Here is a 27,692-nt window from a genome sequence, read left to right as displayed (position 1 = left end):
ATGTTGTTTCTGGAACAGCAACAGTAATATTAAAACAGCAAAGTCACAATACAAACTTAATATCTCACTGGAAGATGAGTCATTGCCTGCAGGTCACATGACCAGCGTTAAGTTTTATGATACAAGACAAACTGAGCTAAACCCTTTGACATCAACAGTTGTTGTTTCAGCTTATTAATAACAACTTGTTCTTAGATGGAAGGCACTCTGTGCTTGTTTAAAACATATTATTGGTAGTGGTGGATGAGAGCCTGCAGACAGAGCAGACCGAAATATCATGTTTCTACATATTCACATGTTGCTGATCGGCTGTATTGATAAAGTATTAACTTTTTCCTCGAGCAGGTTTTATTGCACGCACTGTAACAAGTGTAGTTGTCATCAGCTCAAGTTATCTTCACCTCTCTGTCTCCACCACAGCATCTTTACTCTGTGATTGTGTGTCTGTGTGCGTAAAAGTGGTGCGGCAACTGAGGTGTGTAAGGTTCTGAAAAGAGCTTAAAAAAAAAAAAAAATGTAGAAATATACGCACATCACTTAGTTTGGGTGCTCGGCTGAATAAAAAACTTTCGAAAAAAGAGAGAAAGCCCACATACTCTCTTTATGCTGCAAAAAAACTTTACTAGTTAGACAACGTTGTGAGCGTGTCAGCTCTTCATCAGGTCATCTTACAAGTAATGTGTTTTTCACCCATATATGTAGACTCCCACTGGTGACGTCATAAATCCTGGGTGGTCATTCACAAAAATATTTACACACATTATACTTAGGCTCTTGTAAACATACACAATTGATCAATGATGATAACTATATCAAAAATATATTAGGCAACATCAGGTTAAAATATAATACATATATCACATCAGCTGTTAACAATTATCAACTACAGAAAATGATGAATGGGGAAGTCCTTATTCATGTCTTTGGGGGACAGGGTGTCCAATGTAAAAATCCAAAAGGATTCTTGTTGAAACAACAGTCTGCTTGTGTCTCCTCCACGTCTCGGACGTTTTACGTGTTCGATTCCTTGGTATGTGAGAGATACCACACTGTGTTTCGCCTGCAGAAAATGCATAGCCACTGGACTCTTGGAGTCCTGATTGCGTATGCTGCATCTCTGTTCTGCAATGCGTGTTTTTAATGCTCGATTCGGTTTCCCCACATATTTAGTAGTGGCGCATGTGATAATGCCTTTAATGTCAAAACGCTTCTCTGTGAGGGGATACGTAAAAGTGTGGCTCTTGGTGGTGAAGTTATACTGCGTGCAACTTGCACATCTGTAATTTCCATCTGGAATACGTCTGAAAAAAGTTTCTTGTCTTTGGTAGAGAAGTTCTGATTTTACAACAATTTGTCTGATGTTAGGAGGGCATTTGTATAGGAGATACCAATGTTAGGTTCTGAAAAGAGCTAACCCATGGAAAGCAGCTGGCCCTGACAACATGCCCGGCCGTGTCCTGAGGGTCTGCTTTTCAAAGCTGGCAGAGGTCTTTACAGACATTTTCAATCTGTCCCTCTCCCAGTCATCTGTGCCTACATGCTTAAAGTTCACCACAATAGTGCCCATCCCCAAGAAAAACAGTATAACCTGTCTGAATGACTATCGCCCCCATAGTACTCACCTCAATTGTAGTGAAGTGTTTTGAAAGAATAGACATGTCACACATCAAACAGGTCATTCCAAATACACTGGACCCACTGCAATTTGCATATCGCCAGAACTGTTCCACTGACGACACCGTTAATGCAGCCATTCACACAGTCCTTTCACACCTCCAACACAAAAACGCTTATGCTCGAATGCTGTTTATAGACTAGAGTTCAGCTTTCAACACAATCATCCCAGACAGGCTGGCTGACAAGCTCTTCACCCTGGGACTGACAACCCCCCTCTGCCGCTGGGTCCTGGACTTCCTTACAGACAGACCCCAGGCAGTCAGAGTTGGTACCAGGACATCAGGCACAAACACAGTCAGTACATTTACATGCAGCTTGAGAAAATCGAATTATTGGTTTAGTCCGACTGAAACCGGACCTTTAAATGCATGTGAACAGCCTAGTCCGACTGAAATTGTGCTATCTGTAGTTCGACTAACACACCTAGATAACTTGATTGAAAATCAAACTATTGCTACATGTGTCTCTTTAGTCCGATTTGGCGTTCTGCGCATGCGCCACGTTTTCTTTCGCGGGCTTTCACCCAGAAGAAGATGATGTAGCAGTAACTCCCGGAAAAACAAACAAACACCATGGCAACAGAGAAGCAGAAGACGCACTTCTGGACGGACGAGGAAACTACATTCATGCTCCAACAGCTAAAGGAGCTAAACATTGTGAAGTTTATGGACGGGAGGAAAACGCGTAACACAGATTTATTTTAAAAAGTTTCTGAACAACTGTTAGCTTCCTCTTCAAGTCAACCGGAAGTAGTTCAATACGCATTGTATTAAAAAGGACAGGCGCCACCTACCGAGGCGGAGTCAGACGTACTTGGTCAGAAATTGATTTTCTCTTCTCCACGTCTACCCAGACAAGACGAGAAGTCCGACTTAACTGATTAGCTAGCTTAGCTCGGTGGACAGGGTGAAAACCTTCAAACTCCTTGGCACATCAGCAAAGATCTCACCTGGACTCAGAACACACAACAGATCGTCAAGAAGGCTCAACAGAGACTCTTCTTCTTCTTCTTGAGGAAGCTGAGGAAATTTGGACTACCCTCCAAACTCCTCTGCAACTTTTACAGACGCACAGTGGAGAGCATCCTGACAAACTCCATCACAGTGTGGTACAGGAACTGCACTGTTCAGGACAGAAAGGCTCTCCAGCGTGTCATTAAAACGGCACAATTCATCTGCAGAGCAGCCCTCCCCCCACTACAGGACATCTACTACACCCAGGTCACAAAAAGGGCACTCAGCATCAATAAGGACCACACCCACCCACAAAACACACTGTTCACACACCTGCCGTCTGGCAGACGCTTCAGAAGTGTGAAAGCAAGAACAACGAGACTAAAAAACAGTTTCCATCCACAAGCCATCAGACGACTTAGCCGGTGATTATCTGTACATATACATATTGGACAATGTGACAATATTTGATACTATTTGCACAACAATCTGACTGTACATAATACTTGCTCTGTTTTTTATTATTATTTATTTCTAATTATCTTAGTTTAGTCAGTGTGTATTTTAGTGGTGTCAAGGCAACTCTTAAAGTAAGAATTTCATTGCCTGTAACCACATTTACATTTGCTGTGTACATGATAATAATTCTCTTGAATCTTGAATCTATCAGCTGGATAAGAATTTGTATTAAGTTGCTGCTCAAAAACTCAACATTATATTATATTATTTTGGTTCTTCACAATAAAAGCTCATACATAACAAATTAACAGGGGACCTTTATTGTGAAAATCTATAGGACATTAAATGCGTTATTACTGAATAAGCGGAACGTTGTTAGCAGCCTGTCTTAAATAAAGGCAAGTCTAATAACATGGCAGGGAGGAGGAGAAAAAGCAGAAACAGCCACAGTGAGATGTTGATGAAGAGCTGCAGACAAACAGCTCACCTCCAACAGGTAAACTTCTTCTACCTGCCCTGCTGTGGAAAAACACATGCAGGGAACTTAAACCGTGGATCAGCCCACTGCTTTAAAACGTCCTCACTCGAGACCACCCATGATCAGTTTAGGACACAACATCAAGAAGGAAGCCCTGTTGTAATGGAAATGCAAATCCCTGCTTGTGCTGGGCCGATGGTCCAAGCCAAGCCAAATCAAGCCAGCTCATTTCTGTCAAAAATGGCTGGAATCAAACACTGTACAAACAAGCCACAGTGCCCTGCTGGTGCTGTTTGCTGTGTAAGATGAGAACCCCCTGGCAGAAGGGAGAGTTTGTCTCTTCACTACAGAAGACACCGACAGAGTCTGACCTTTTATTTCTATCCAATTAAGACACAAAAATGACTTGACTCAACTTGCTTGAGACTTGAAGGTTAAAACTTGAGACTTGCTTAAGACTAGCAAATATGTGACTTGACAGATACCTGACTGAGGTTCTCTGGTCTCGGTCCAATCATCACCGTCATCAGTCTCAGGTTGTAAATGTGTATCTGGATCTGAGTTCCCGGCTGGTTCTGCTCCTCCACAGTCCTCTCCCTCTCCCTCTGCTTCCATCTGTTCAGTGTGTCTTTGATGAAGCTGTGAGGACTGAGGTTTCTCTTCATCATTGTCACTCTTCACAGGGACAGGAGTGGATGTGAACTTGGTGATATCATCCTCCTCCAGCCCTTGAAGCTGCTCTCCCTCCTGACTGATCCAGAGTTCCTCCTGTTCCTCTTTAATGTGTGGAGGCTCTGGGTCCTCCTGGTCCACACTGGAGCTCCACTCCTGCTGCTCAGGGGGAACCTCTTCTTTAACCACCAACAGCTGCTGGACGTCTGCAGAAAACAGTAAACACACACACACACACACACACACACACACACACACACACACACACACACGTTACAGACATCAAACTTCAGACTACAAACTTCTACAGATCTCTGAGCATCAAAAAGCTTCACAGTGTTCACTCAGCTGTGTCAAGGCCAAAACACACCATTCTGAGTTAATTCAGAATGCAGCAGCACGTGTAGGAACTAAGAAACAAGATCATATTTCTCCTGTTTTAGCTTCTCTGCACTAGCTCCCTGTAATTTGTAATATTGTTTTTAAAACAATTTAAAAACAATAAAACAATTTAAAAACAATAAATAAAACAAACCGTAAAACACTAAAACAGAAGCAGTCTCATGAGTTTCCAAGGCTTACACTCATGCTTCTGACAGCCAGATAAGAAATGAACCACTCCAGTGCAGTACCACAGATGTCCACTAGATGGCGGAACCGAGCCACTAGAGTATTGTGGTCCACGGTGTCAAAAGCTGCCAATAAAACAAGAATTACATGGTCACCAGAGTCATTTGCCAGGAGGATGTCACTGAAAACTCTTAGTTAAGCTGACTCGGTGCTATGCAGAGTTTTAAAGCCTGATTGAAACTAATTCTTGGGTGGTGGGTTGAAGTTTAAAAAAACATGAATTTAATTGTATTTCTGAAGCAACAGGAAATAAAGAATTTAGCTGCATCCCAGGTTAAATTAAAGGGTTCTGATGGGAAAGTAACAACAAGAGAAAGTATAAAATAAGCCCTGCATTTAAGGCCTGAAGAAAAGACCCATGTTTGTAGGAAGGTGAATTTAATGGAAACAAACCAAACTACCCCCATAAGACTCTTTTCTCTTCAGCTCTCTGTTAACTTGTACTTTACTTGAGTATTTCTATTTCCTGCTACTTTATACTTCTACTCTACAACATCTCACAGGTTCATATTGTACATTCATACTACACTACATTTGTTTAACAGCTGGAGTCACTTCGCTGATTCATATTAACAATACAAAATATGTTAAGAGAATAAACAATGATCATCATTTAAGAATGGTAATGAAAAGCTAACGACACCACAGAAGCTAACGACACCAGAGAAGCTAACGACACCACAGAAGCTAACGGCACCACAGAAGCTAACGACACCACAGAAGCTAACGACACCACAGAAGCTAACGACAGAAGCTAACGACACCACAGAAGCTAACGACACCACAGAAGCTAACGACACCAGAGAAGCTAACGACACCACAGAAGCTAACGACACCAGAGAAGCTAACGACACCACAGAAGCTAACGGCACCACAGAAGCTAACGACACCACAGAAGCTAACGACACCACAGAAGCTAACGACACCACAGAAGCTAACGACACCAGAGAAGCTAACGCGGCGTATAAACGTCGACAGACTGAATATTTATTGAACAAACCTGCAGTTATATGATTAATAATGAACTTGTAATGTTTAATGAACAAACCTGCTCTGTGTAACCGAAGCTGAGGGTTGGAAACAGCGTCCAGTAGTTTCCGTTGTCGCTCGTTCTCCTCTTTTGATCGACAAAGTTCCTCCTCGTACTCTGCTATCGTTCTTTCAACCAGCCCAAATATCTCTTCAGCAGCCGCAGTTAGTCGCTGCTTCACCAACGATCTCAGCATTTGGACTTTAGACATGTTCACACTTTAAAAACACAACAGAGACTCTGCTAACACACCTTTCTACCAGACGCCATCTTGTCAGTGTGACGTTCGCAACAGTAAAGAGTACAGCTTCCGGTAGACATGAGCTCATGGGCTTCTTCTTCTTCTTCTTCTTCTTCTTCTTCTTCTTCTTGATTTCCGGCAGTGTAGACGCTGAACTGCGTATTACTGCCCTCCACTGGCCGTTATTTCTAATCTACTTCAGATTCTTCTATATAGTCCAGTTTCATGCAGAAACTGCAAAACTGCTCTGGAAGTCAATTGATGGTTCTCACAGTGGCCAAACAAAGAAGAAATAGAGAAAACTTGAACTTCTAATTCTGCCATTTGGGAAAATAGTCTCTGCCTTTCAGCGTTGTATTGACTGCATTCTAAGAACACATGTTTAACTGTTTCAGGCCTCCCACAGTGACATAGACCTGTGTCGTGCTTTCCTATAATAAAAAGAGACTGGTTTAAACCACAGTGACCCAACCTCAACCTACACAGTTTAACAGAGTCCCTTCGGGATGGAGAACTACAATGACATTTCCTATTGACTAGAGATTGTATAGAAAAGTAATGCCTCCCCTTACTTTCTTTCTCCTGCCACTCCTTTATTATGCCCTCTTTAATTATCCCTCTCAGTTCCACTCTTCCTAGGGGGAGTTGTACTACAGCTTGCTTATTCAAGCTTTCTTTGGCTAAGCTGTCCACTTGTTCATTTCCCTGAATCCCAGCGTGCCCAGGAACCCAGCAAAATGAGATGTCACTGCCTACCCTTACTTTAATTATTACTTTCAGGATTTCATTTACAATATCAGATCGAGCTTGAGATTTCCCCCCCCTTAACGCCTCCAGGGCAGCAGCAGAATCAGAGCAGATAACAACTCCTCTGGCCTTTGTCTCCTCTAATCACCATAAAGCCCAAAGGATTGCCATTAGTTCAGATGTAAACACAGAGCTTTCATCAGAAATTCTAATACTAAATTTCAAGTCAAGTTGCTCTACATAGACCCCAAACCCAGCTCTCCTACTATCTGGATCCCTAGATCCATCTGTATAAATTATCAACTTGCTCTCCCTGATTGAATTAAGATACATTTGAACACTTGTAGTCATCTCTCTCTTATCTTTCTTCTGAAGAAAACTCAGCTCGATGTCTAATTCATCCATTACCCACGGGGGAATGGGAGACCAGTTTATGTGCTCCACTATGCCCCTATGCTCCATGTTTAGTTTTGTAGCCCACTGATTCACATTAACAATAAAGGGGTTAAATTTCCTGCTTCCTTCCAACTCTTGTAGAAGACGCCTAGCTGGGAAAGTTTGAGCACTCCCAGAAATTTTTACCCAGTACTGTAATCCTAACTTAAGGCATTCCCCACTCCTCTACACTCTGTAAAGCCTTTTGGACCTGTTTCACAATAAACTCCACATTTCGTCCTCTTTTCCAGATAGCCCCGTCGTCTGCAAACAAGGACAGCCCAAATCCTTCCCCTACATTATCAAAGATGTCGTTTATCATTATATTAAATAACACCGGAGAAATAACACTTCCCTGTGGAGTGCCGTTCTCTATTAACACTGTCTTAGAACTGACACCACCCACCCGAACTTGAATAGTTCTTTCCCTTAAAAAATCCCTGATCCAATTAAACATTCGACCTCTAACTCCCAGATCATAAATTTTAATCAATAATCCATCCTTCCACAGAGAATCATATGCTTTCTCAATATCTAAGAATACACCCAGCACCACTTCTTTATTATTAAATGCCCTTTTAATATCTTGATCCAATAGAGCAACTGACTCCATTGTGGAGCGACCCCTCCTAAAACCATTCTGGAAATTAACAAAAAGCCCTCTTGATTCCAAGAAATACTCTAACCTATTTGTAACCATCCTGTCCATTATTTTGCAAAGCACTGATGTAAGCGCTATGGGCCGGTAAGAACTTGGATTCAACCCCTCTTTGCCTGGCTTTAAGATCGGGACCACCACTGCATGCTTCCATTCCTTCGGTAGACATCCCTCTTCCCACACTGTGTTCACCAAAGCAAGGATCTCATCCAACACAAGGTCATCTAGATGTTTAAAGTGCTCGTAGGATAGTCTGTCTCGCCCTGGAGTGGTGTTTGCCCCGGCCATAATGGCTTCCCTCAGTTCCTTGATAGAAAAGAATAGATTAATTGGATTATCATTTTCCATGCTCCTCTCCAGTTTCCACTGATTAGCAGACATCACCTCTGCCCTCCTCTTGGACCCCTCAACCCCCAAACTCTCTGATTTATGCACCTCCTGGAAAGTATCCACAAATATGTCTGCCTTTTCCTTATTTGACACTGCCTCAACCTCACCTTTCTGCAGCACTGGGATAGATCTTTTCCTATAAACCCCTGACATTTTGCGCACAGCTGACCATAACTGCCCTACTGGCGTCTCTAGATTTATTGTATCACAAAATTTCCTCCAGCTATTCCTCTTTTCCTCTTTTATGACTTTCCTTGCTAAGGCCCTCAACCGCTTATATTCAATTACATTAACAGACATAGGGTATTTCCTTAATTTTCTGTATGCTCTATTCCTGATCCTTACAGCTTCATCACACTTTTTGTTCCACCACGGTACACGCTTCCGGGCCTTGGGCTCTCGCTTCTCAGGAATGGTGCCACGAGCTGCTTCATGAATCATGGAACTAATTGAGCAATTCCACCTGTCCACAGAGCCCTCACTGTCAACCTTTCCTACTAAGTTATTTGCTCTTTCCTGAAATTCATCCCACTTGGCCTGAGAAAAGTTATATCTGGGTACCCTTTCTCCCTCTTCCTTCCTCAACTCTCTCCCAAACCTACACAAAATTGGATAATGATCACTACCCAGCGTACAAGTATCCATTACCTCCCACTCCCCTACTCTTGCTAAGTTGGGAGACGCTATTGCTAAATCTATACTACTAGAGGTATTTCTAGCAATATCATATCTTGTTGGCCTACCGTCATTTATCACTACCAACCCATGCCTATCTAGAAAGTCTTCTACTACTATCCCATTTCTGTCTCTTTTCTTACTACCCCATAAAGGATTGTGTGCATTAAAATCTCCAGCCCATACAACAGGGCACCGTACTTTCTCCATTATCTCGTCAAAATCTGACAGTAACAGACGATTACAGGGGTTATAGAAGTTAATCACAGTAACACTATCTTTATTATTACAACTATTGTTACTATACCTGCAGCTGCCCCACACCTCCACAGCTATACACTCAAGACTGGCTCTTATAGTCACTCTCCTGTACTGCAGCCCATTTTTAACAAAGGTCGCACAGCCCCCATGAGACTTGTTAATCCCCCCTGCCTCTCTACCTACCAATTCTGCCCGATCCAACCTCAGGCACTCATATCCTGGGATTACAAAATCCAAGCTGGGCTTTAACCATGTCTCCTGAATACAAATCAGCTCTGGCTCTATCTCAAGCTTATCAACAAACTTTTTTAACTCCAGACCGTTTTTAATTAGGCTCCGGGCATTCCATTGGAGGACACAAAACATTATGATGCTAACAATCCTCCACATCATCTGCAATGTTTGAATCCTCATTCTCACTGTTTTCCCTCATCTTCTGTACTCTATTCTGTACCTCTGACATGTGCTGATGCAACTTTTCTGGTACCTGCCTTGCCCCAAGGAACCTATCGGCTGCCCCCACCACTTCCTTGATGATGTCTGATCTATTCACAGTTTTTGATAGAAAGATACGCTTAGCTCCAACCAATACATCAACCACAAATGATAAAAAAAGACTCCTTACTCATAACCAACATGTCCGGAGGAAGGGTGTTTGGTGCAGCGCTTTTGTTCCCCAGTTTTACATTTCCCCCACTCTCTACTCTGCACCCTCTAGCCACTGTCTTCACTGCCTCAGCATATGACACCTTGTCTCGCTCCCTAACAACCTGAACCTGCCTGGCTTTGATAGTATATTCACATCCGCGATATACTGCCACATGATCCCCCCCACAATTAGAGCATTTAGGTGCATCTGATCTGCACTCTTTAATTCCATGATCTCCGCCACACTTTGCACACTTCTTCTTGCCCCTATAGGAATCTGCAATATGTCCATACCTTTGACAGTTGTAGCAGCGCAGCGGAGGCCTCACGTACCCCCTCACCTGATACGCCATGCTACCAAGAAAAACTCTCCCTGGCAACTCAGTGCCTGCAAATGTCAGCAGAACCGGCGGGTCCCCCCCTGCTCCCTCCCTACTCTTGAACCTCCGTACATCTGTTACCTGTCCCCCTCTAATGTTGTCCAAAATTTCTTTTTCTGACAGACCAGCAAACATTCCATAGACCACTCCCTTAACTCCTTGCTTTTCTTTAGGAGTTAAGTTTATCTTCTCTACTTTGGTCACCACTTTCCCCATGCTGACAGCGTCCTCATACTGCTTCCTATTCACACAGTTGATCTTCAACACTCCATTAAATAGAACCTTGGCCTCAAAACCCTTGCCTATCTGACTCTGTAGTGACATATCAATTTGTAAAGGGTTTATTGCCTTGAACCCCGCATCCCCCGGTTTAGCTCCCTTAACTCTGAGCAGCACTGTTAATTCTTCAGGGCTTCTGACTCTCCTCTGCTTCTCTGGTACTGCACCTTCCTCCCCTGGAGGCCCTCTCTTCCTGAGCACCTGCTGCCACCCCCCTACCTCAAACCCCCCTCTCCCCTCAGAAGCCATACGGCCCGGTTCCCTTCCTCCTACGATATCTTCCTAGTTCTAATCCTACTTTCTATTAAAAGGGAGAAAAAAGAAAAAAAAGAAAAAAAAAAGTTTCACAATTGAGACCAAACAAACAAAAAGAAAAGAAGAAAGGGCCAAAAAAACAGTGAGAACCAACCAATGACAGAACTCCTACCGCAGTCTCAAAGTCTGATAGTAGTAGCACGCCAAACAATTCCTCCCCGAGCACACACTCTCCGGCATCTCCCGAAATTCCTTTTCCCTCCGCTCATGGGCTTCAAAATACAAGTCCAGAAGTGTTACATGGAATTGCGGGCTTACTCAGAAAAACATGCAGGAGGATAAATGATGAAAATACACTTATTCGAAAGAATGACTTTTATTGAAGTGTTTCCAGTTGATTTTTAGTTTAGTTTATTTGATTTCACATATGCAATTTAAAAAAAAGTAGTACATGAGCAACAGAAACATGATGGAGAGATGCAAAAAAATCCTTGGAGTGACTTTATCAAGGCACTTTCCAGTGTATACCCTAATCCATTAGTTAACTCAGTAAAATATTACAAGGATGGAAAAAGAGAAAGACAATGATAAAATCCACACAGACCATGTACATAATAACACAAAATTAAGATCACTTAATATTAGTAGACAGTTTACACAGGGAATCCATAAGTATAACATCAGAATGGTTACATCCAGCCTTTAAAGGGGAACTAATGTTTTTTTCCAACCTGGGCCCTATTTTCCGATCTACTTTTGTCTAAATTAGTGATAGGATGTTCAATATTTGACATTTCTCCAGGACGAAGCTAGGGCTGACCTGCCTGCAGCCCGTGAGCGTGTGCTATATTAAATAATAGGGCACTGAGACAGCGTCAAACAACGTCAAAATACGTCCACTTAAAGTGTATTTTTTTCACACAAATAGGCTCGGATTGGTTTTTTTTATTTTTTTCTTCAACAATATCTTTATTGAATTTTCCAAATTTAGAAAACAAGACAAAACAAAAGGCCGACAAAGTGACACAAATGAGACAGTGTGTTAACATACAGGTCCTTGTAGGACGGGGACATTCAATGAAACAAAAATATTAAAACCCTACATTAGGTTTTCCCCTTTACACACATATGGTCACTATAACAGTGCAAACAAAATGGGACAGAAAAAAAACACACACACAAAAAAAACAGAAAAACAAACAAAAAATGGCGGTTAATAGAATGCTTCTGTAAAGATATAGGATCATGAGTCCATACAAATATCATTGCTGGACAATCCAGTGAGCAAAGGATGAGGAAACAAAGTTACGCAGAGGGTGCACTTATTCTACTATAGGTTCATTCAACAGATGAGATAGATCATTGTTTTTAGTATATTGGATAAATCGACCCCACACTTTTTGAAATGTCTCCTGTTTGTCCTTAAGAATGTAAGAAATTTTTTTCCAGAGGTAAGCAAGAAGATAATTCCCTAAACCAATTGCAATACCTGGCTTACTAGTACTTTTCCATGTTTGAGCCATTGTCCTCTTTCCTTGAAAAAACATATGTTTAAAAAGATTTTTTCCTTACCTTTTACATTATGTACATCTGGGTAGAGGCCAAGTAGAAAGAGTTTGGGCTCTAGCTCAGATGTCCTGCACATTTAATCGATCCTCTTCCCGAAACTCCCCCACTCTTGGGCACTGCCATAGGCAGTGAAAAATAGTGCCCTTATTTACACCACACCTATTGCAAGTGGCCGGAATATTCACATTAAATTTGTTCAATTTTTCTGGAGTGATATACACCCTCATCAGCCAGTTATATTGTAGGAGTTTTAAGCGTGTATTACCCGTCCCTGTCTGGGCTGCTTCACATGCGCTGCGCCACTGTTCCAGTGTTAATTCCTCCTGTAGATCTGATTTCCATACATTAAACTTAGAGTCAGAAGACTCAGTTGAGGAGGCTTTCAGTAAATCATAAAATTCAGAAATGATGCCTTTTCCGAAATGATTTTTTAGAAGAGTTTTCTCCAATAGGGTCAGGTGCGGACAGGACATGTATTTATTTTGATTTGCTCCAATAAAACTCCTTAGCTGAAGGTATTTGAAAAAATGTTTGCGAGGGATATTGTATTTCCTGATCAGCTCCTCGTATGTTAAGATATTCCCATTCTTACCATAAATGTCTTTTATTTGTTTTACGCTTCTATCCGCCCACATTTTAAAACCTGCATCTGCTTTTCCTGGACTGAAAAAGTTATTACCCCAGATTGGGCTGAAACAGGAAAGGGAGGGGGAATCTTTTAGATATTTCCTGACTTCTTGCCAGACTCCTATCATGTTTTGGACTATAGGATTAGTGGAGAACTTTTTGAGTTTTTTAGGTTCAGGTATAGGTAAGTGGGAAATGGGAGCTTTAGGGAGTGTGAATCAATATCCCTTCATGGTAGGGATCCATCTGTGGTGAAATAAAACATAAGCGTCCTTAGCTGGACTGACCAGTAGTACCATAGCATATTAGGGCACTGTAGCCCTCCTCTGTCATAGGGTAAGTATAGAAGAGATAAACAAAGCCTGGGAAGCTTATTGTTCCATAAGAAGTTATTGAATAGATTTTTCATTCTGGGGAAAAAGTTTGGAGGAGGTAGCAGGGGGATATTTTGAAATAAATAAAGGAGTTTGGGGAGTATGTTAATTTTGAGTATGCTGATTCTACCTATGAGAGAGACGTGGAGGCTAGACCATCTTTCGACAGTTTTAGAAATGGATGTAGTCACTGGGCTATAATTAACATTCACTATATTTTCTAGTTTAGGGGTGATTTGGATACCCAGGTAAGTAAAAGAATCCACTATTATAAAATGGCGAGCAGAAATAGGTGGATTAGTCCTCTCCTCTGAGTTGAGAAGCATTATGGAGGATTTTGAATTATTAATTTTATAGCCTGAGATTTTGCCAAATAACTTGATTAAGTCTCGGAGGGATGGGATAGATCTGTCCAATTTTCTAAGGAAAAAATAATATCGTCAGTGTAAAGAGCTATTCGATGGTCAATTTCTCCTGTCCTTATACCTGTAATCATGTTATGCTCTCTCACAGCAATTGCGAATGGTTCGATTGCAATTATGAATAGTAGGGGGAATAGAAGACAGCCCTGTCTACAGCCTCTATTGATCATTATTGGTTTTGAAATATTGTTGTTGGTAATAATTTCTGCATAGGGATCATTGTACAAAAGTTTAACCCAGTTATAAAAACCCTCCCCCAGGCCAAAGCGTCCAATAATTTCAATTAAATAAGTCCATTCCACTCTGTCAAACACCTTCTCAGCATCTAGTGCTAAGAAGGCTGTATCTGACGCTCCCCTCTGGTCATGCAAGATGTTCAAGACCCTTCTCATGTTGTGGAAACTCTGGCGGCCAATCACAAAGCCATTCTGGTCTTCCATTATTAGACCTGATAATGTAGACACCAATCTTTTGGCCAAAATTTTGCAGAGTATTTTCAGGTCTGAGTTCAAAAGGCTGATCGGCCTCATGTTTCGCACTTATCGTTGGCTTTACCGGGCTTTGGGAGTAATCAGGGCACCCCTCAAGGAGGGAGGGAGTATCTCCTTTTGAAGAGACTCTGAAAACATTTCGAGGAGGGGTGTTCAAGTTTTGATTCAAATTTTTTATAAATTTCAATGGATAGGCCATCTGGATCTGCTACTTTTCCAGAATTCATGCATCTTAATGCTGCCGAAATCTCTTCCAATGTCAAGTTTGCCCCCAGCGATGACCTTTCACATTCCTCTATTTGGGGGAAACTAAGTTTGTTGAGGAATGAATATGAGCTATGATCCATTAGCCCTACATTTATTTCAGAGCTGTAAAGTCTTTCATAAAAGTCTCTGAATTTGTCATTTATGGCCACAGGATCTACGACGAGTTCCCCCTTATCATTTTTAAGAATGGTGATAGACCTTTCAGTTGTCTGTAAGATGTTGTCTTATACGCCAAGCTAGAATTTTCCCCTTTTTTCCCCCTTGATCAAAAATGCATTGTTTCAGTTATAATAGGTTAGCAGCAGCTTTGGATGCTGTAATTTCGTTGTATTGTGCTCTCAAAAGTAATAGATCCTGATGAATCTTAGGACATGGGTTTCTGAAATAAATATCCTCCATCGTTTTAATTTTTGCCTCTAATAATAATATTTTTTGTTTGGCTTTTTTAGATTTGGAGCTTGTGAAGTTAATTATCTGGCCTTTAAGAAAGGCCTTGAACGCCTCCCATCTAGTGCTTGCAGATGGGTGTTAATCGTGAAGTATTCATCTATTTGTTTTCCAAGGAAACTAATTAAATCTGGGTCCTGAAGCCAATTCTGTTGAGACTTCCATTTGGGGGGGTCGCGTTGCTGTCCTGGGTCTACGTAAACCAGGTTATTTATAGCATGGTCCGAGATTAAAATGCTGTCATAGTTGCAGTCCTTAATTTTACATGCTAAACTAGCAGAGATTAGAAAGTAATCTATACGTGAGTACGAGTTATGAGTCCCAGAAAAACACAAATACACTGCAACATCAGGGTTTCTGTCTCTCCATATGTCTCTCAGATTTAGTTCCTTCATGAATTGATGTATAATTGCTCTACTTTTGGTATGGGTTGCATCTAAATGTGTTGAACTGTCTTTATTGGGGTCAAGTGTGCAGTTAAAGTCTCCTGCAATAATGTAATGCCCGTTAAATATTGACAAAGTAACGAACAAATTGCTGAAAAAGTTTGGGTCGTCCTGATTTGGAGCATATATATTAACCAAATTGAGACATTCAGTGAAAAGAGTACCCTGGATTATCAGAAATCTGCCCGTTTTATCTGATATTACCTTTGTGACATTCAGTGGAATGGACCCATGCACAAGTGTCATGACTCCTCTTGCCTGGGTAGTGAAAGGTGCTGAATACACGGCCCCGCACCACCTCCTCTTGATCTTTAAATCATTCCTCACTGCCAGATGCGTTTCTTGAAGAAAAATTATTTTAGACTGTATATCTTTTAGTCCCCGCTTTACCTGTTTTACTTTTTTAAGTTTTTGCATCCCTCTGCAGTTCCATGATGTAAATTTAATTTCTAACCCACTGGACATAGCAGTTAATACATCGGGCACCTTCTCTCCTTCTCTCTCTCTCTCTCTCGTATCCTATTACTGGATCTTGCTAACTCAGCCATTCTGGATGTCACTAACTCGGCTTCTTCTCCAGAGCCTTTGTGCTCCACTGTCTCTCAGGTTAACTCATATCGCAGCGGTGCCTGGATGGTGTGACGTGTGTGGTTGTGCTGCTGCTGTGGTCCTGCCAGATGCCTCCTGCTGCTGCTGTCATCATTAGTCATACTTCTACTGTTATTATACACATATGACTATTGTCACACATGTATACTGCCAGATATTAATATATACTTTCAACATATTGTACCACAGTAGCCAGAACTTTATTACTTTCAATAATGTTGTTGTAAGCTACTGTCATTACCTGCATCTCTCTCTCTCTCTCTCTCTCTCTCTCTCTCTCTCTCTCTCTCTCTCTCTCTCTCTCTCTCTCTCTCTGTCTCATTGTGTCATGTGGATTACTGTTAATTTATTATGCTGATCTGTTCTGTACGACATCTATTGCACGTCTGTCCGTCCTGGAAGAGGGATCCCTCCTCTGTTGCTCTTCCTGAGGTTTCTACCATTTTTTTTTCCCCTGTTAAAGGGTTTTTGCTGAGTTTTTTCTTATCCACTGTGAGGGTCTTAAGGACAGAGGGATGTCGTATGCTGTAAAGCCCTGTGAGGCAAATTGTGATATGTGATATTAGGCTTTATAAATAAAATTGATTGATTTATTAAACTTGGGATGGATTACTCATGATATAGTGTAAAAGGATACGTTTAACCCGCCAGACCAACAGTATGAAAGAACATCTTGAACATCAAACAAAGACTCGGTATCCCAACACCCAGGTCACTCCAAGCTTTACTAACTGCTCCATCTCTAACGTGGTCTCTCCCTCTGTTTGTATAATAGAAGTGCAACGAGTTTTAAACTTTAACAAATACACAGGCATGTGATACTGATAAAGACTCGTCGGGTGAATCTAGTGCAAAAGTTGCCAAAAATAGCTTTGGTAAGAGAAATGTTTTTGATAACGTTACCTGACTTCCCATCTTCTATTCATATTAGCACCGGCTGTTGGCGATAGCCAAGTTATTACGCTAGTTAGCTGATCAATTAGTCAGAGTTACTCAGCCTGTCTTTCTTCCTCTTGAATGCTTTTTATGAAGTCCTCCACATCCGCTGGCTTATCGAAAGTGCGTGTGTTGCCCTTGTAGGTCAGCAGTAACTTTGCAGGGAACCGTATTCCGTTCCTTATTCCCATGTTACGGAGCTTCTGTCTCACGGAGTCGAAAGCCTTATGCTTCTTATGCATCCTGGCTGCCAGGTCAGCATAAAACCGTATTGCTCTGTCCTTGTAGAATATCTCCTTTTTGTTCCGAAGCTCCTTCAGGACCATCACTTTGTCTCTGTAATTAAAGTTCTTGGAGGTGCGGCCGGGTCTTTTCTCGGTCTGACTCGATGAGCCCTTTCAATGGTTAGCTTCGGGAAGTTATGCTCAGAGCCTCCGGGATCAAAGCCTCGAGGAAAGAGCAGGCATCATTGCCCTCCGCGCCCTCTGGGAGGTTTACAAGCCTAAGTTTGGTCTTCTGGATTTTGCTTCAAGGTCGTCGATCTTGTCCTCCATTTCTTTGTTTTTATTTTCGAGGCCACGGACCTTTGCTACTGGGCTAATGACAGTGTCCTCTGCCTCGGAGATGCGAGTCTCTGCGCCCTGAACTCGTTCCAAGCATTCACCGACTTCTTTCCTCATTCCTTCAATTGCCGTCAATCCTCCATCAAATCTGCTGCAGAAGTCAGTTTTTAAATCTTTGATGGCTTCAAGAATTGGATGAGATCTCATGTGCTCCTTTAGGACTCCACTACGACCAAATCTTTTCCCACACTCAGAGCAGCTAAATCGTTTCTCACTAACAACCAAATCACTGACAGAGACTTGATCATTTTTCAGAGACTTTGAACCTGACTGAGGTTCTCTGGTCTCCGTCCAATCATCACTGTCATCAGTCTCTGGTTCAGAAGACTCTCCAGTCTTGTCATCAGTCTCAGGTTGTAAATGTGTATCTGGATCTGAGTTCCTGGCTGGTTCTGCTCCTCCACAGTCCTCTCCCTCTGCTTCTGTTTCCATCTGTTCAGTGTGTCTTTGATAAAGCTGTGAGGACTGAGGTTTCTCTTCATCATCTTCACTCTTCACAGGGACAGGAGTGGATGTGAACTTGGTGATATCATCCTCCTCCAGCCCTTGAAGCTGCTCTCCCTCCTGACTGATCCAGAGTTCCACCAACAGCTGCTGGACGTCTGCAGGAAACAGTATACACACACACACACACACACACACACACACACACACACACACACACACACACACACACACACACACACGTTACAGAGAAATGTTGTCGTTCAGTCACATCACAGCTCAAAAACTCCTTACTGAACTTCTACAGATCTCTGAGCATCAAGCAGCTTCACAGTGTTCACTCAGCTGTGTCAGAGTGAGTGAGGCTGAGGTGAGCTTTAATTTCATAGCAGTCATTAACATGTACTGTTACTCTTGTCATGTCTGGAGGCTACAGTGTGGCTCTTTATTTGCTCGGGCTTAAGTGAACAATGTGAGAATGATTGTCCATAGGATGCGAGAGTTTGCCGTGAGGCAGTTTGATTACTGGCAGCCTGAGTAAATAAAATGCCGGTGTTGTGTCCCTGCTGGTACCGCACGTCTACCTGTGTGAGCCACTGAGACGCAGAGAACACACGGCTTTCCTCGGGTATTAGTAAGTTACGTCAGCATCCAGGTAACATTTTGATTTGGGCTGACCTGAGACAACTGGTTACCCTCGGCTTGCCTTGAAAATATCCAAGCATATTTATCAGTGTTTCTTGTTCCTTTTCCACGAGTCTACAAACATATTCAGTGCCACATTACAGTCTGTACAACACTGCACACTATGACAAAGCCCATAAAAATGATTTTATTTTTTTAACTCGGTCACGGAAGTCATTTAAAATGCAGCGAAGCATAACATCCTACTTAAATTAAAACATACTGATGTAAAACTCAGATTAGGTTTTTCAAAAGTGCAAGTACACAAAAAACTAAATGTCAGTCCTTGCTTTTCACCTCTAATGATCCAGTGGCTATAAGTGCTTGGTTTTTATTTACATCTTATTTAGCGTATTTGGAGAGCATTTTCCGAGTTAGATCGTCACTTTTTAAACATGACAGGCTTTGTCATAGTGTGCAGTGTTGTACAGACTGTAATGTGGCACTGAATATGTTTGTAGACTCGTGGAAAAGGAACAAGAAACACTGATAAATATGCTTGGATATTTTCAAGGCAAGCCGAGGGTAACCAGTTGTCTCAGGTCAGCCCAAATCAAAATGTTACCTGGATGCTGACGTAACTTACTAATATCCGAGGAAAGCCGTGTATTCTGTGAGCCTCAGTGGCTCACACAGGTAGACGTGCGGTTAGCGTTATATTGCCTATTGTTGACGTGATATCGAGTCCAGCTTGAAGCAAATTTGTGTATATCATGTTTTCTTTCCTTTCTTTTTTAATGTCACTGGTACGTAGTGCTCACTTACAGAAGCATATTCGCTGTGGTAGATGTGGGCTGCGACTTTAAGATCGCCAGTAATATGTTGTGTATGTTTGTGAATTTGTGACGAATCTGCTGACGGAGGCGCAGCACATCTGCGGCTGTTCGGTAAGGAAACCAGTTAAATTGGAAACCAGTAGGGACACAACACCGGTAATGGCACAGTATGCGCTGCCTTACAAAACAACACAATGTAGATAACATTATGGACCATCGTTCTTTCAAACAGCCCAAATATTTCTTCAGCAGCTGTGGTTAGTCTCTGCTTCACCAACGATCTCAGCATTTGGACTTTAGACATGTTCACACTTAACAACAACAAAGAGACTCTGCTAACACCTTTCTACCAGACGCCATCTTGTTCAAACAGTGTGACATTGGCAACAGTGAAGAGTACAGCTTCCGGTAGAGATGAGCTCATGTGCTTCAAAATAAAAGTCAAATAGTGTTACATGGAATTGCAGCCTTACTCAGAAAAACACACTCGGGAGGATAAATGATGAAAACACACTTATTCGAAAGAATGACTTTTATTGAACTGTTCCAGTTGATTTTTAGTTTAGTTCATTTGATTTAAAATATGCAGAAAAAAACGCAGTTCTTGTAGTACACACAGTTTTTATTAAATCATGCGCGTATTTCATCAAAACATGTGTGCCTGGCTGTCACTCCCACGAACTGCAGCAGGAGGACAGATTACATCTGTTTACATCAAGAGGCAGACAATATGATGAGACAGTGGAACGTGACTGCTGTGACGACCCCTCCGCTCCACTAGTTGTCCCTGTCCTGAGCTGCTGTTCTTTCTCTTGCAGGACTCTGCAGGGCGGAGGGTCATCAGCCCGGTGAGCAACACCTGGGCCCGGTGTGTGTCTCTGTCAAAAGCTCCCTCCTGCCTGTCTTCAGTCTCTCTCTGGTCTGATCGGAGCATGGGCACGGCTGCTGCTGCTGTTTTCTTCTTTTGTTTGCTCCATACGTTTCCACACATGCTTACACTACTGACTACTTAAGAGCTACAAATGTGATGTCTTAAAGCGGACGTCGACTTAGACGTTTTGGCCCATTCGGCGTTCCATAATACATGGCCGTAGTAAGTCACGCTTGTGCTGTCACGCCATCTTGTTCAAACAGTGTGACGTTCACAGCAGTAAAGAGTACAGATTCTGGTAGAGATGAGTTCATGATAATAAATCGCATGTGCATTTCAATAAAACACGTGCGTTTTATAAAACGTGTGCAAATTATAAAACACATGCGCATTTAAAAAAAAAAAAAATAATAACATATGCATGTCACCTCCTGGTCTCCGTTGGAACATGATGGAGGTTTTCAAGACCTAACCATGCTGTCAGACAGCCCTTTACTGATGCAGTTACATGATGCTCTCCTAAAAGCAACCAGACTCCACTGACAGAATCAGTCATTTTACTTCACAGAACACAATGAGTCGCTGGTTTTCAGCTGCCCTTCAGTTGGACAGTTTGTGTTGTTGTGTGACTTTTTTTGGAACCAACCTAACCATGTCAGTTCTCTTGTCTGCATCTCCCAACTGGAAGAGTAAAACTGAAAACACATAATTCCAAATGAAGGCTGAGTCATGAAAATCGCTCAGCGATGTTTACATTTTGTTTTTTTTTAATAAATTTACAAAAATGTCTGAAAAAATGTTTTCACTGACTCAGATTGGATATTTTGTGCAGATTCTTCTATCTTCTAATCTATGTTTACATCAGTTTTAGAATTTAGCAGTCAGAGTAGCTCTCCTGCTCTGGATCCAAGTACAGGAAAGAGGCACAGTGCTGGATGCCCTGGCCCTGAAAAGCAGCAAAAGTCCAGTCACCACCGGATAACAGGTTTTGACCCAGCTTGGCTGTCAGAGGGTAAATACTCCCCCTGGCTGTACAAGACTGATCTTGGTAAGTCAGTAAGTAAGTAAGTAAGTCAGTAAGTAAGTAAGTAAACACATAGATTTAAAAACATATAAAATACAAATGTCTGGCTCTGTGTCAGTCATTTATCTTTTTAAAATATTATTCCAAATAGATTTTTTTTTTCCTCGGACTGAACAGCTGCATCACGTTTTTCCCTCATGAATTTTCATGTGTGTATGTAAATATCCATTTTGTGTAAATGATTCCCCACACTCAGAGCAGCTAAATGGTTTCTGTCCTGTATGAGTTCTCATGTGTTTCTTCAAAACTCCACTGTAACCAAATCTTTTCCCACACTTAGAGCAGCTAAATGGTTTCTCTCCTGTATGAGATCTCATGTGTTCCTTCAGAGCTCCATTGGAACCAAATCTTTTCCCACACTCAGAGCAGCTAAATGGTTTCTCTCCTGTATGAGTTCTCATGTGTGTCTTCAGAGCTCCACTGGAACCTAATCTTTTCCCACACTCGGAGCAGCTAAATGGTTTCTCTCCTGTATGAGTTCTCATGTGTACCTTCAGATTTTCACTTTGACCACATGTTTTCCCACACACAGAACAGCTAAATGGTTTCTCTCCTGTATGAGTTCTCATGTGTACCTTCAGATGTTCATTTCGACCATATTTTTTCCCACACTCAGAACAGCTAAATGGTTTCTCTCCTGTATGAGTTCTCATGTGTACCTTCAGATGTTGACTTCGACCATATTTTTTCCCACACTCAGAACAGCAAAATCGTTTCTCTCCTGGATGAGATCTCATGTGTCTCTTCAGATCTTCATTGTAACCAAATTTTTTCCCACACTTAGAACAGCTAAATGGTTTCTCACAATCAATCAAATCACTCACAGGGACTTCATCATTTTTCAGACAGTTTAAACCTGACTGAGGTTCTCTGGTCTCTGTCCAATCATCACTGTCATCAGCCTCAGGTTGTAAATGTGTATCTAGATCTGAGTTCCTGGCTGGTTCTGCTCCTCCACAGTCCTCTCCCTCTGCTTCTGTTTCCATCTGTTCAGTGTGTCTTTGATAAAGCTGTGAGGACTGAGGTTTCTCTTCATCATCTTCACTCTTCACAGGGTCAGGAGTGGATGTGAACTTGGTGATATCATCCTCCTCCAGCCCTTGAAGCTGCTCTCCCTCCTGACTGATCCAGAGTTCCACCAACAGCTGCTGGATGTCTGCAGGAAACAGTACACACACACACACACACACACACACACACACACACACACACACACACACACACACACACACACACACACACACACACACGTTACAGAGAAATGTTGTCGTTCATTCACATCACAGCTCAAAAACTCTTTACTGAACTTCTACAGATCTCTGAGCATCAAGCAGCTTCACAGTGTTCACTCAGCTGTGTCAGAGTGAGTGAGGTTGAGGTGAGCTTTAATTTCATGGCAATCATTAACATGTACGGTTACTCTTGTCATGTCTGGAGGCTACAGTGTGGCTCTTTATTTGCTCAAACTAAAGTGAATTATGTGAGAATGATTGTCCATAGGATGCGACAGTTTGCTGTGAGTCAAGTTTGATTACTGGCAGCCTGAGTAAATAAGATGCTGTTCATACATCAACTCAAGTACTACTGCAGTACAAATTTGTGGTTCTTTTACTTCACTCGAGAATTTCGAAAAAGTGTATGAGAGTGAGGCAGAGCGGATTAGGACTGGGTATCGCCACTGATTTCCTGAATCAATTCAATTTCGATTCAAGGGGTCTCGATCCAATATCGATTTGACTGGAGATTTTTCAGTTACAAGACCAGTCCCTCCAGGATCTCGCGACAGAAAAACCTTGAATTTGCCACAAATTTGTCAAAAATTGTGATAACATTGCAGCAAATAACAAAAATTGCAAGTCAGGAGAAAGAAAAATTAAAAAAAAAAAATTAAGCTACTGCCTCCAAAAAATAAGTCATGTAATCACTTGCTATAATGATCATACTGAATATTACAAAAACAGCTGCAAATGTTTCAGTTCTCTTGTGTAGTTTTATTTAATTAGTTTCAAAACATGGACTCCAATAAAGTTGCAACAAATTCTGAGAATACTGTAGCCCTCAAACCAGGGAGTGTGACTGTAAAACAACATGTAAGCTACATCTTCTGTAAACCTAACATTTCAATACATTCAACACATATTGTCATTTAAACGGTGCAAATTCTTATGTCCATACAGAGAGTTTCTCCATACTGCAATGCTATTAGCGCATTTGATGATGCGTCTGATGACGTTTCAAACAACACACTCACGACGATTTCTGGTCAGCTGTAAAATGTGGAGAAAAAAAAACATGGAAAAACAGCGGGACTTTTGAAAAATTTTAAGCCCCCACAAATATTGTGGACTTTTGTTTAATTTGCGTTAATTATTGCAATCGCAAGAAGGCAATTTTCTGGAGGGACTGCAATACCAATTTTTGCTAGTATGTGAAAGAGATTGTCAGAGAACTAATTGTGTAACATTCACAAGGAAGTATTTTTTTAAAAAGAAGAAATTCACAACAGGAATAAAACTGAATATTTCATAATTAAATGTTGTTTCTGGAACAGCAACAATAATATTAAAGCAGCAAAGTCACAATACAAACTTCATATCTCACTGGAAACAAAATAAAAATGTCAATAAAATAAATCACATTCCTGACATCACAGTACTGAGTGAATTTCAAAGAAAGAATAGAGAATACAGACATCAGTCAGTATCAGTCCTCCTGTCTACTGATGATAACTCATTGCCTGCAGGTCACATGACCACCAACTTTTTCCTGGAGAAGGTTTTATTGCATGCACAGTAAGTAAGTGTAGTTCTCATCAGCTCAAGTAATCTTCACCTCTCTGTCTCCACCGCGGCATCTTTACTCTGTGATTGTGTGTCTATGTGCGTAAAAGTGGCGTGGCAGCCAGGATGCACAGACAGCAGGAGGAGACGCTGCAGCGCTACAGAGCTCTTCACTCACTGTGACTCCAACTGAGGTGTGTAAGGTTCTGAGAAGAGCTAACCCATGGAAAGCAGCTGGCCCTGACAACATCCCCGGCCGTGTCCTGAGGGTCTGCTCTTCAGAGCTGGCTGAGGTCTTTACAGACATTTTCAATCTGTCCCTCTCCCAGTCATCTGTGCCTACATGCTTAAAGTTCACCACAATAGTGCCCATCCCCAAGAAAAACAGTATAACCTGTCTGAATGACTATCGCCCCATAGTACTCACCTCAACTGTAGTGAAGTGTTTTGAAAGAATACACATGTCACACATCAAACAGGTCATTCCAAATACACTGGACCCACTGCAATTTGCATATCGCCAGAACTGATTGAAAATTGAACTACTGCTGCATGTATCTGTTTAGTCCGACTTGGGGTTCTGCGCATGCGCCACTTTTTCTTTCACGGGTTTTCACCCAGAAGAAGGAGATAACGTAGCAGTAACTCCCGGAAAAACAAACACCGTGGCAACTGAGAAGCAGAAGTCGCACTTCTGGATGGACGAGGAAACTACATTCATGCTCCGACAGGAGCTAAACATTGTGAAGTTTATGGATGGTAGGAAAACGCGTAGCACAGATTTATTTTAAAACGTTTCTGAACAACTGTTAGCTTCCTCTTCCTTATTACTGAATAAGCGGAGCATGGTTCGCAGCCTGTCTTAAATAAAGGCAAGTCTAATAACATGGCAGGGAGGAGGAGAAAAAGCAGAAACAGCCACAGTGAGATGTTGATGAAGAGCTGCAGACAAACAGCTCACCTCCAACAGGTAAACTTCTTCTACCTGCCCTGCTGTGGAAAAACACATGCAGCAAGAAAAACAGGAACTTAAACCGTGGATCAGCCCACTGCTTTAAAACGTCCTCACTCGAGACCACCCATGATCAGTTTAAGACACAACATCAAGAAGGAAGCCCTGTTGTGATGGAAATGCAAATCCCTGTTGTGCTGGGCTGATGGTCCAAGCCAAGCCAAATCAAGCCAGCTCATGTCTGTCGCAAAGGTACATAAGTGGCTGGAATCAAACACTACACAAACAAGCCACAGTGCCCTGCTAGTGCTGTTTGCTGTGTAAGATGAGAACCCCCTGGCAAGAAGAGAGAGTTCGTCTCTTCTCTACAGAAGACACCGACAGAGTCTGACCTTTTATTTCTATCCAATTAAGACACAAAAATGACTTGACTCAACTTGCTTGACACTTGAAGGTTAAAACTTGAGACTTGCTTAAGACAATCAAATATGTGACTTGACAGATACCTGACTGAGGCTCTCTGGTCTCCATCCAATCATCACTGTCATCATTCTCAGGTTGTAAATGTGTATCTGGATCTGAGTTCCTGGCTGGTTCTGCTCCTCCACAGTCCTCTCCCTCTGCTTCTGTCTCCATCTGTTCAGTGTGTCTTTGATGAAGCTGTGAGGACTGAGGTTTCTCTTCATCATCTTCACTCTTCACAGGGACAGGAGTGGATGTGAACTTGGTGATATCATCCTCCTCCAGCCCTTGAAGCTGCTCTCCCTCCTGACTGATCCAGAGTTCCTCCTGTTCCTCTTTAATGTGTGGAGGCTCTGGGTCCTCCTGGTCCACACTGGAGCTCCACTCCTGCTGCTCAGGGGGAACCTCTTCTTTAACCACCAACAGCTGCTGGACGTCTGCAGGAAACAGGAAACACACACACACACACACACACACACACACACACACACACACACACACACAGATGTTACAGACATCAAACTTCAGACTACAGACTTCTACAGATCTCTGAGCATCAAACAGCTTCACAGTGTTCACTCAGCTGTGTCAAGGCCAAAACACACCTGTGGTGAACAACAGAAGACCCCCTGCCCCTCCCTTGTTAATCCCTCGCTCACGGTTAATGCACTTAAATCGAGCGCCCTGCAGAGCAGCATCCACGTCTCCCTGTGACCTGCATTCATGGACAGCCAGGTAAAGATAGTGTTTGCCCTCAGTCTTGGTTTTGTTTGTTACTGTTGTGAGATTAAACTATTAAAGCATCTCATACAACCAGCCTAATTTAGGCAATAACCCACCATTTACCAAGTTTAAATAAACCAAGTTTAACAATAAGTAAGCTAGTCTGGCATAACATCACACCATCTCCCTCCAACTCTCTGGCTGATTCTGGTTCACCAACTTCCTGCTGTGTTCAGAGACAGACACTGAATTGCTTTCCCACTTCCACATGTCTTTAAAAAACAACATTTAAAGGGTTCTGATGGGAAAGTAACAACAAGAGAAAGTATAAAATAAGCCCTGCATTTAAGGCCTGAAGAAAAGACCCATGTTTGTAGGAAGGTGAATTTGATGGAAACAAACCAAACTACCCCCATAAGACTCTTTTCTCTTCAGCTCTCTGTTAACTTGTACTTTACTTGAGTATTTCTATTTCCTGCTACTTTATACTTCTACTCTGCAACATCTCAGAGGTTCATATTGTACATTCATACTACACTACATTTGTTTAACAGCTGGAGTCACTTCGCTGATTCATATTAACAATACAAAATATGTTAAGAGAATAAACAATGATAATCATTTAAGGATGGTAAAGCTAACGACACCACAGAAGCTAACGACACCACAGAAGCTAACGACACCACAGAAGCTAACGGCACCAGAGAAGCTAACGGCACCAGAGAAGCTAACGACACCACAGAAGCTAACGACACCACAGAAGCTAACGGCACCAGAGAAGCTAACGGCACCAGAGAAGCTAACGACACCACAGAAGCTAACGGCACCAGAGAAGCTAACGGCACCAGAGAAGCTAACGACAGCAGAGAAGCTAACGGCACCAGAGAAGCTAACGGCACCAGAGAAGCTAACGACAGCAGAGAAGCTAACGGCACCAGAGAAGCTAACGACGCCACAGAAGCTAACGACACCAAAGAAGGTAACGGCACCACAGAAGCTAACGACAGCAGAGAAGCTAACGGCACCAAAGAAGCTAACAATACCAAAGAAGGTAACGACACCAGAGAAGCTAACGACACCAAAGAAGGTAACGACAGCAGAGAAGCTAACGACCGCAGAGAAGCTAACGGCACCAAAGAAGCTAACGACAGCAGAGAAGCTAACGGTACCAGAGAAGCTAACGACACCAGAGAAGCTAACGCGGCGTATAAACGTCGACAGACTGAATATTTATTGA

General features: G+C 42.1%; 2 protein-coding genes and 1 pseudogene across 3 annotated transcripts in view; all 3 read right to left on the bottom strand.

The window, feature by feature from the left end:
• LOC125884166 (gastrula zinc finger protein XlCGF57.1-like) overlaps positions 1-6,219 on the bottom strand; it is a 78,232-nt pseudogene extending 72,013 nt beyond the window's left edge.
• Positions 1-27,692, bottom strand: part of LOC125884150 (gastrula zinc finger protein XlCGF57.1-like) — a 561,995-nt gene that overhangs the window by 480,646 nt on the left and 53,657 nt on the right. The window lies entirely within an intron of this gene.
• The window catches only part of LOC125884169 (zinc finger protein 391-like), a 28,205-nt gene continuing 21,945 nt past the window's right edge, over positions 21,433-27,692 (bottom strand). For both annotated transcript variants that reach the window (XM_049569007.1, XM_049569006.1), the window contains exons 2-3: positions 25,777-26,169; positions 21,433-22,694 (exon numbers count right to left, since the gene is read on the bottom strand). In XM_049569007.1, the coding sequence (XP_049424964.1) occupies positions 21,661-22,694; positions 25,777-26,169 (1,427 nt within the window). In that variant the 3' untranslated portion in view covers positions 21,433-21,660. The remainder of the gene's footprint in view (positions 22,695-25,776; positions 26,170-27,692) is intronic.

Source organism: Epinephelus fuscoguttatus, linkage group LG23, assembly GCF_011397635.1.
Source record: "Epinephelus fuscoguttatus linkage group LG23, E.fuscoguttatus.final_Chr_v1".
Lineage (NCBI taxonomy): Eukaryota > Metazoa > Chordata > Actinopteri > Perciformes > Serranidae > Epinephelus > Epinephelus fuscoguttatus.
Note: the sequence above shows the minus strand (reverse complement) of the source record. Positions and strands in the feature narration are given on the sequence as shown.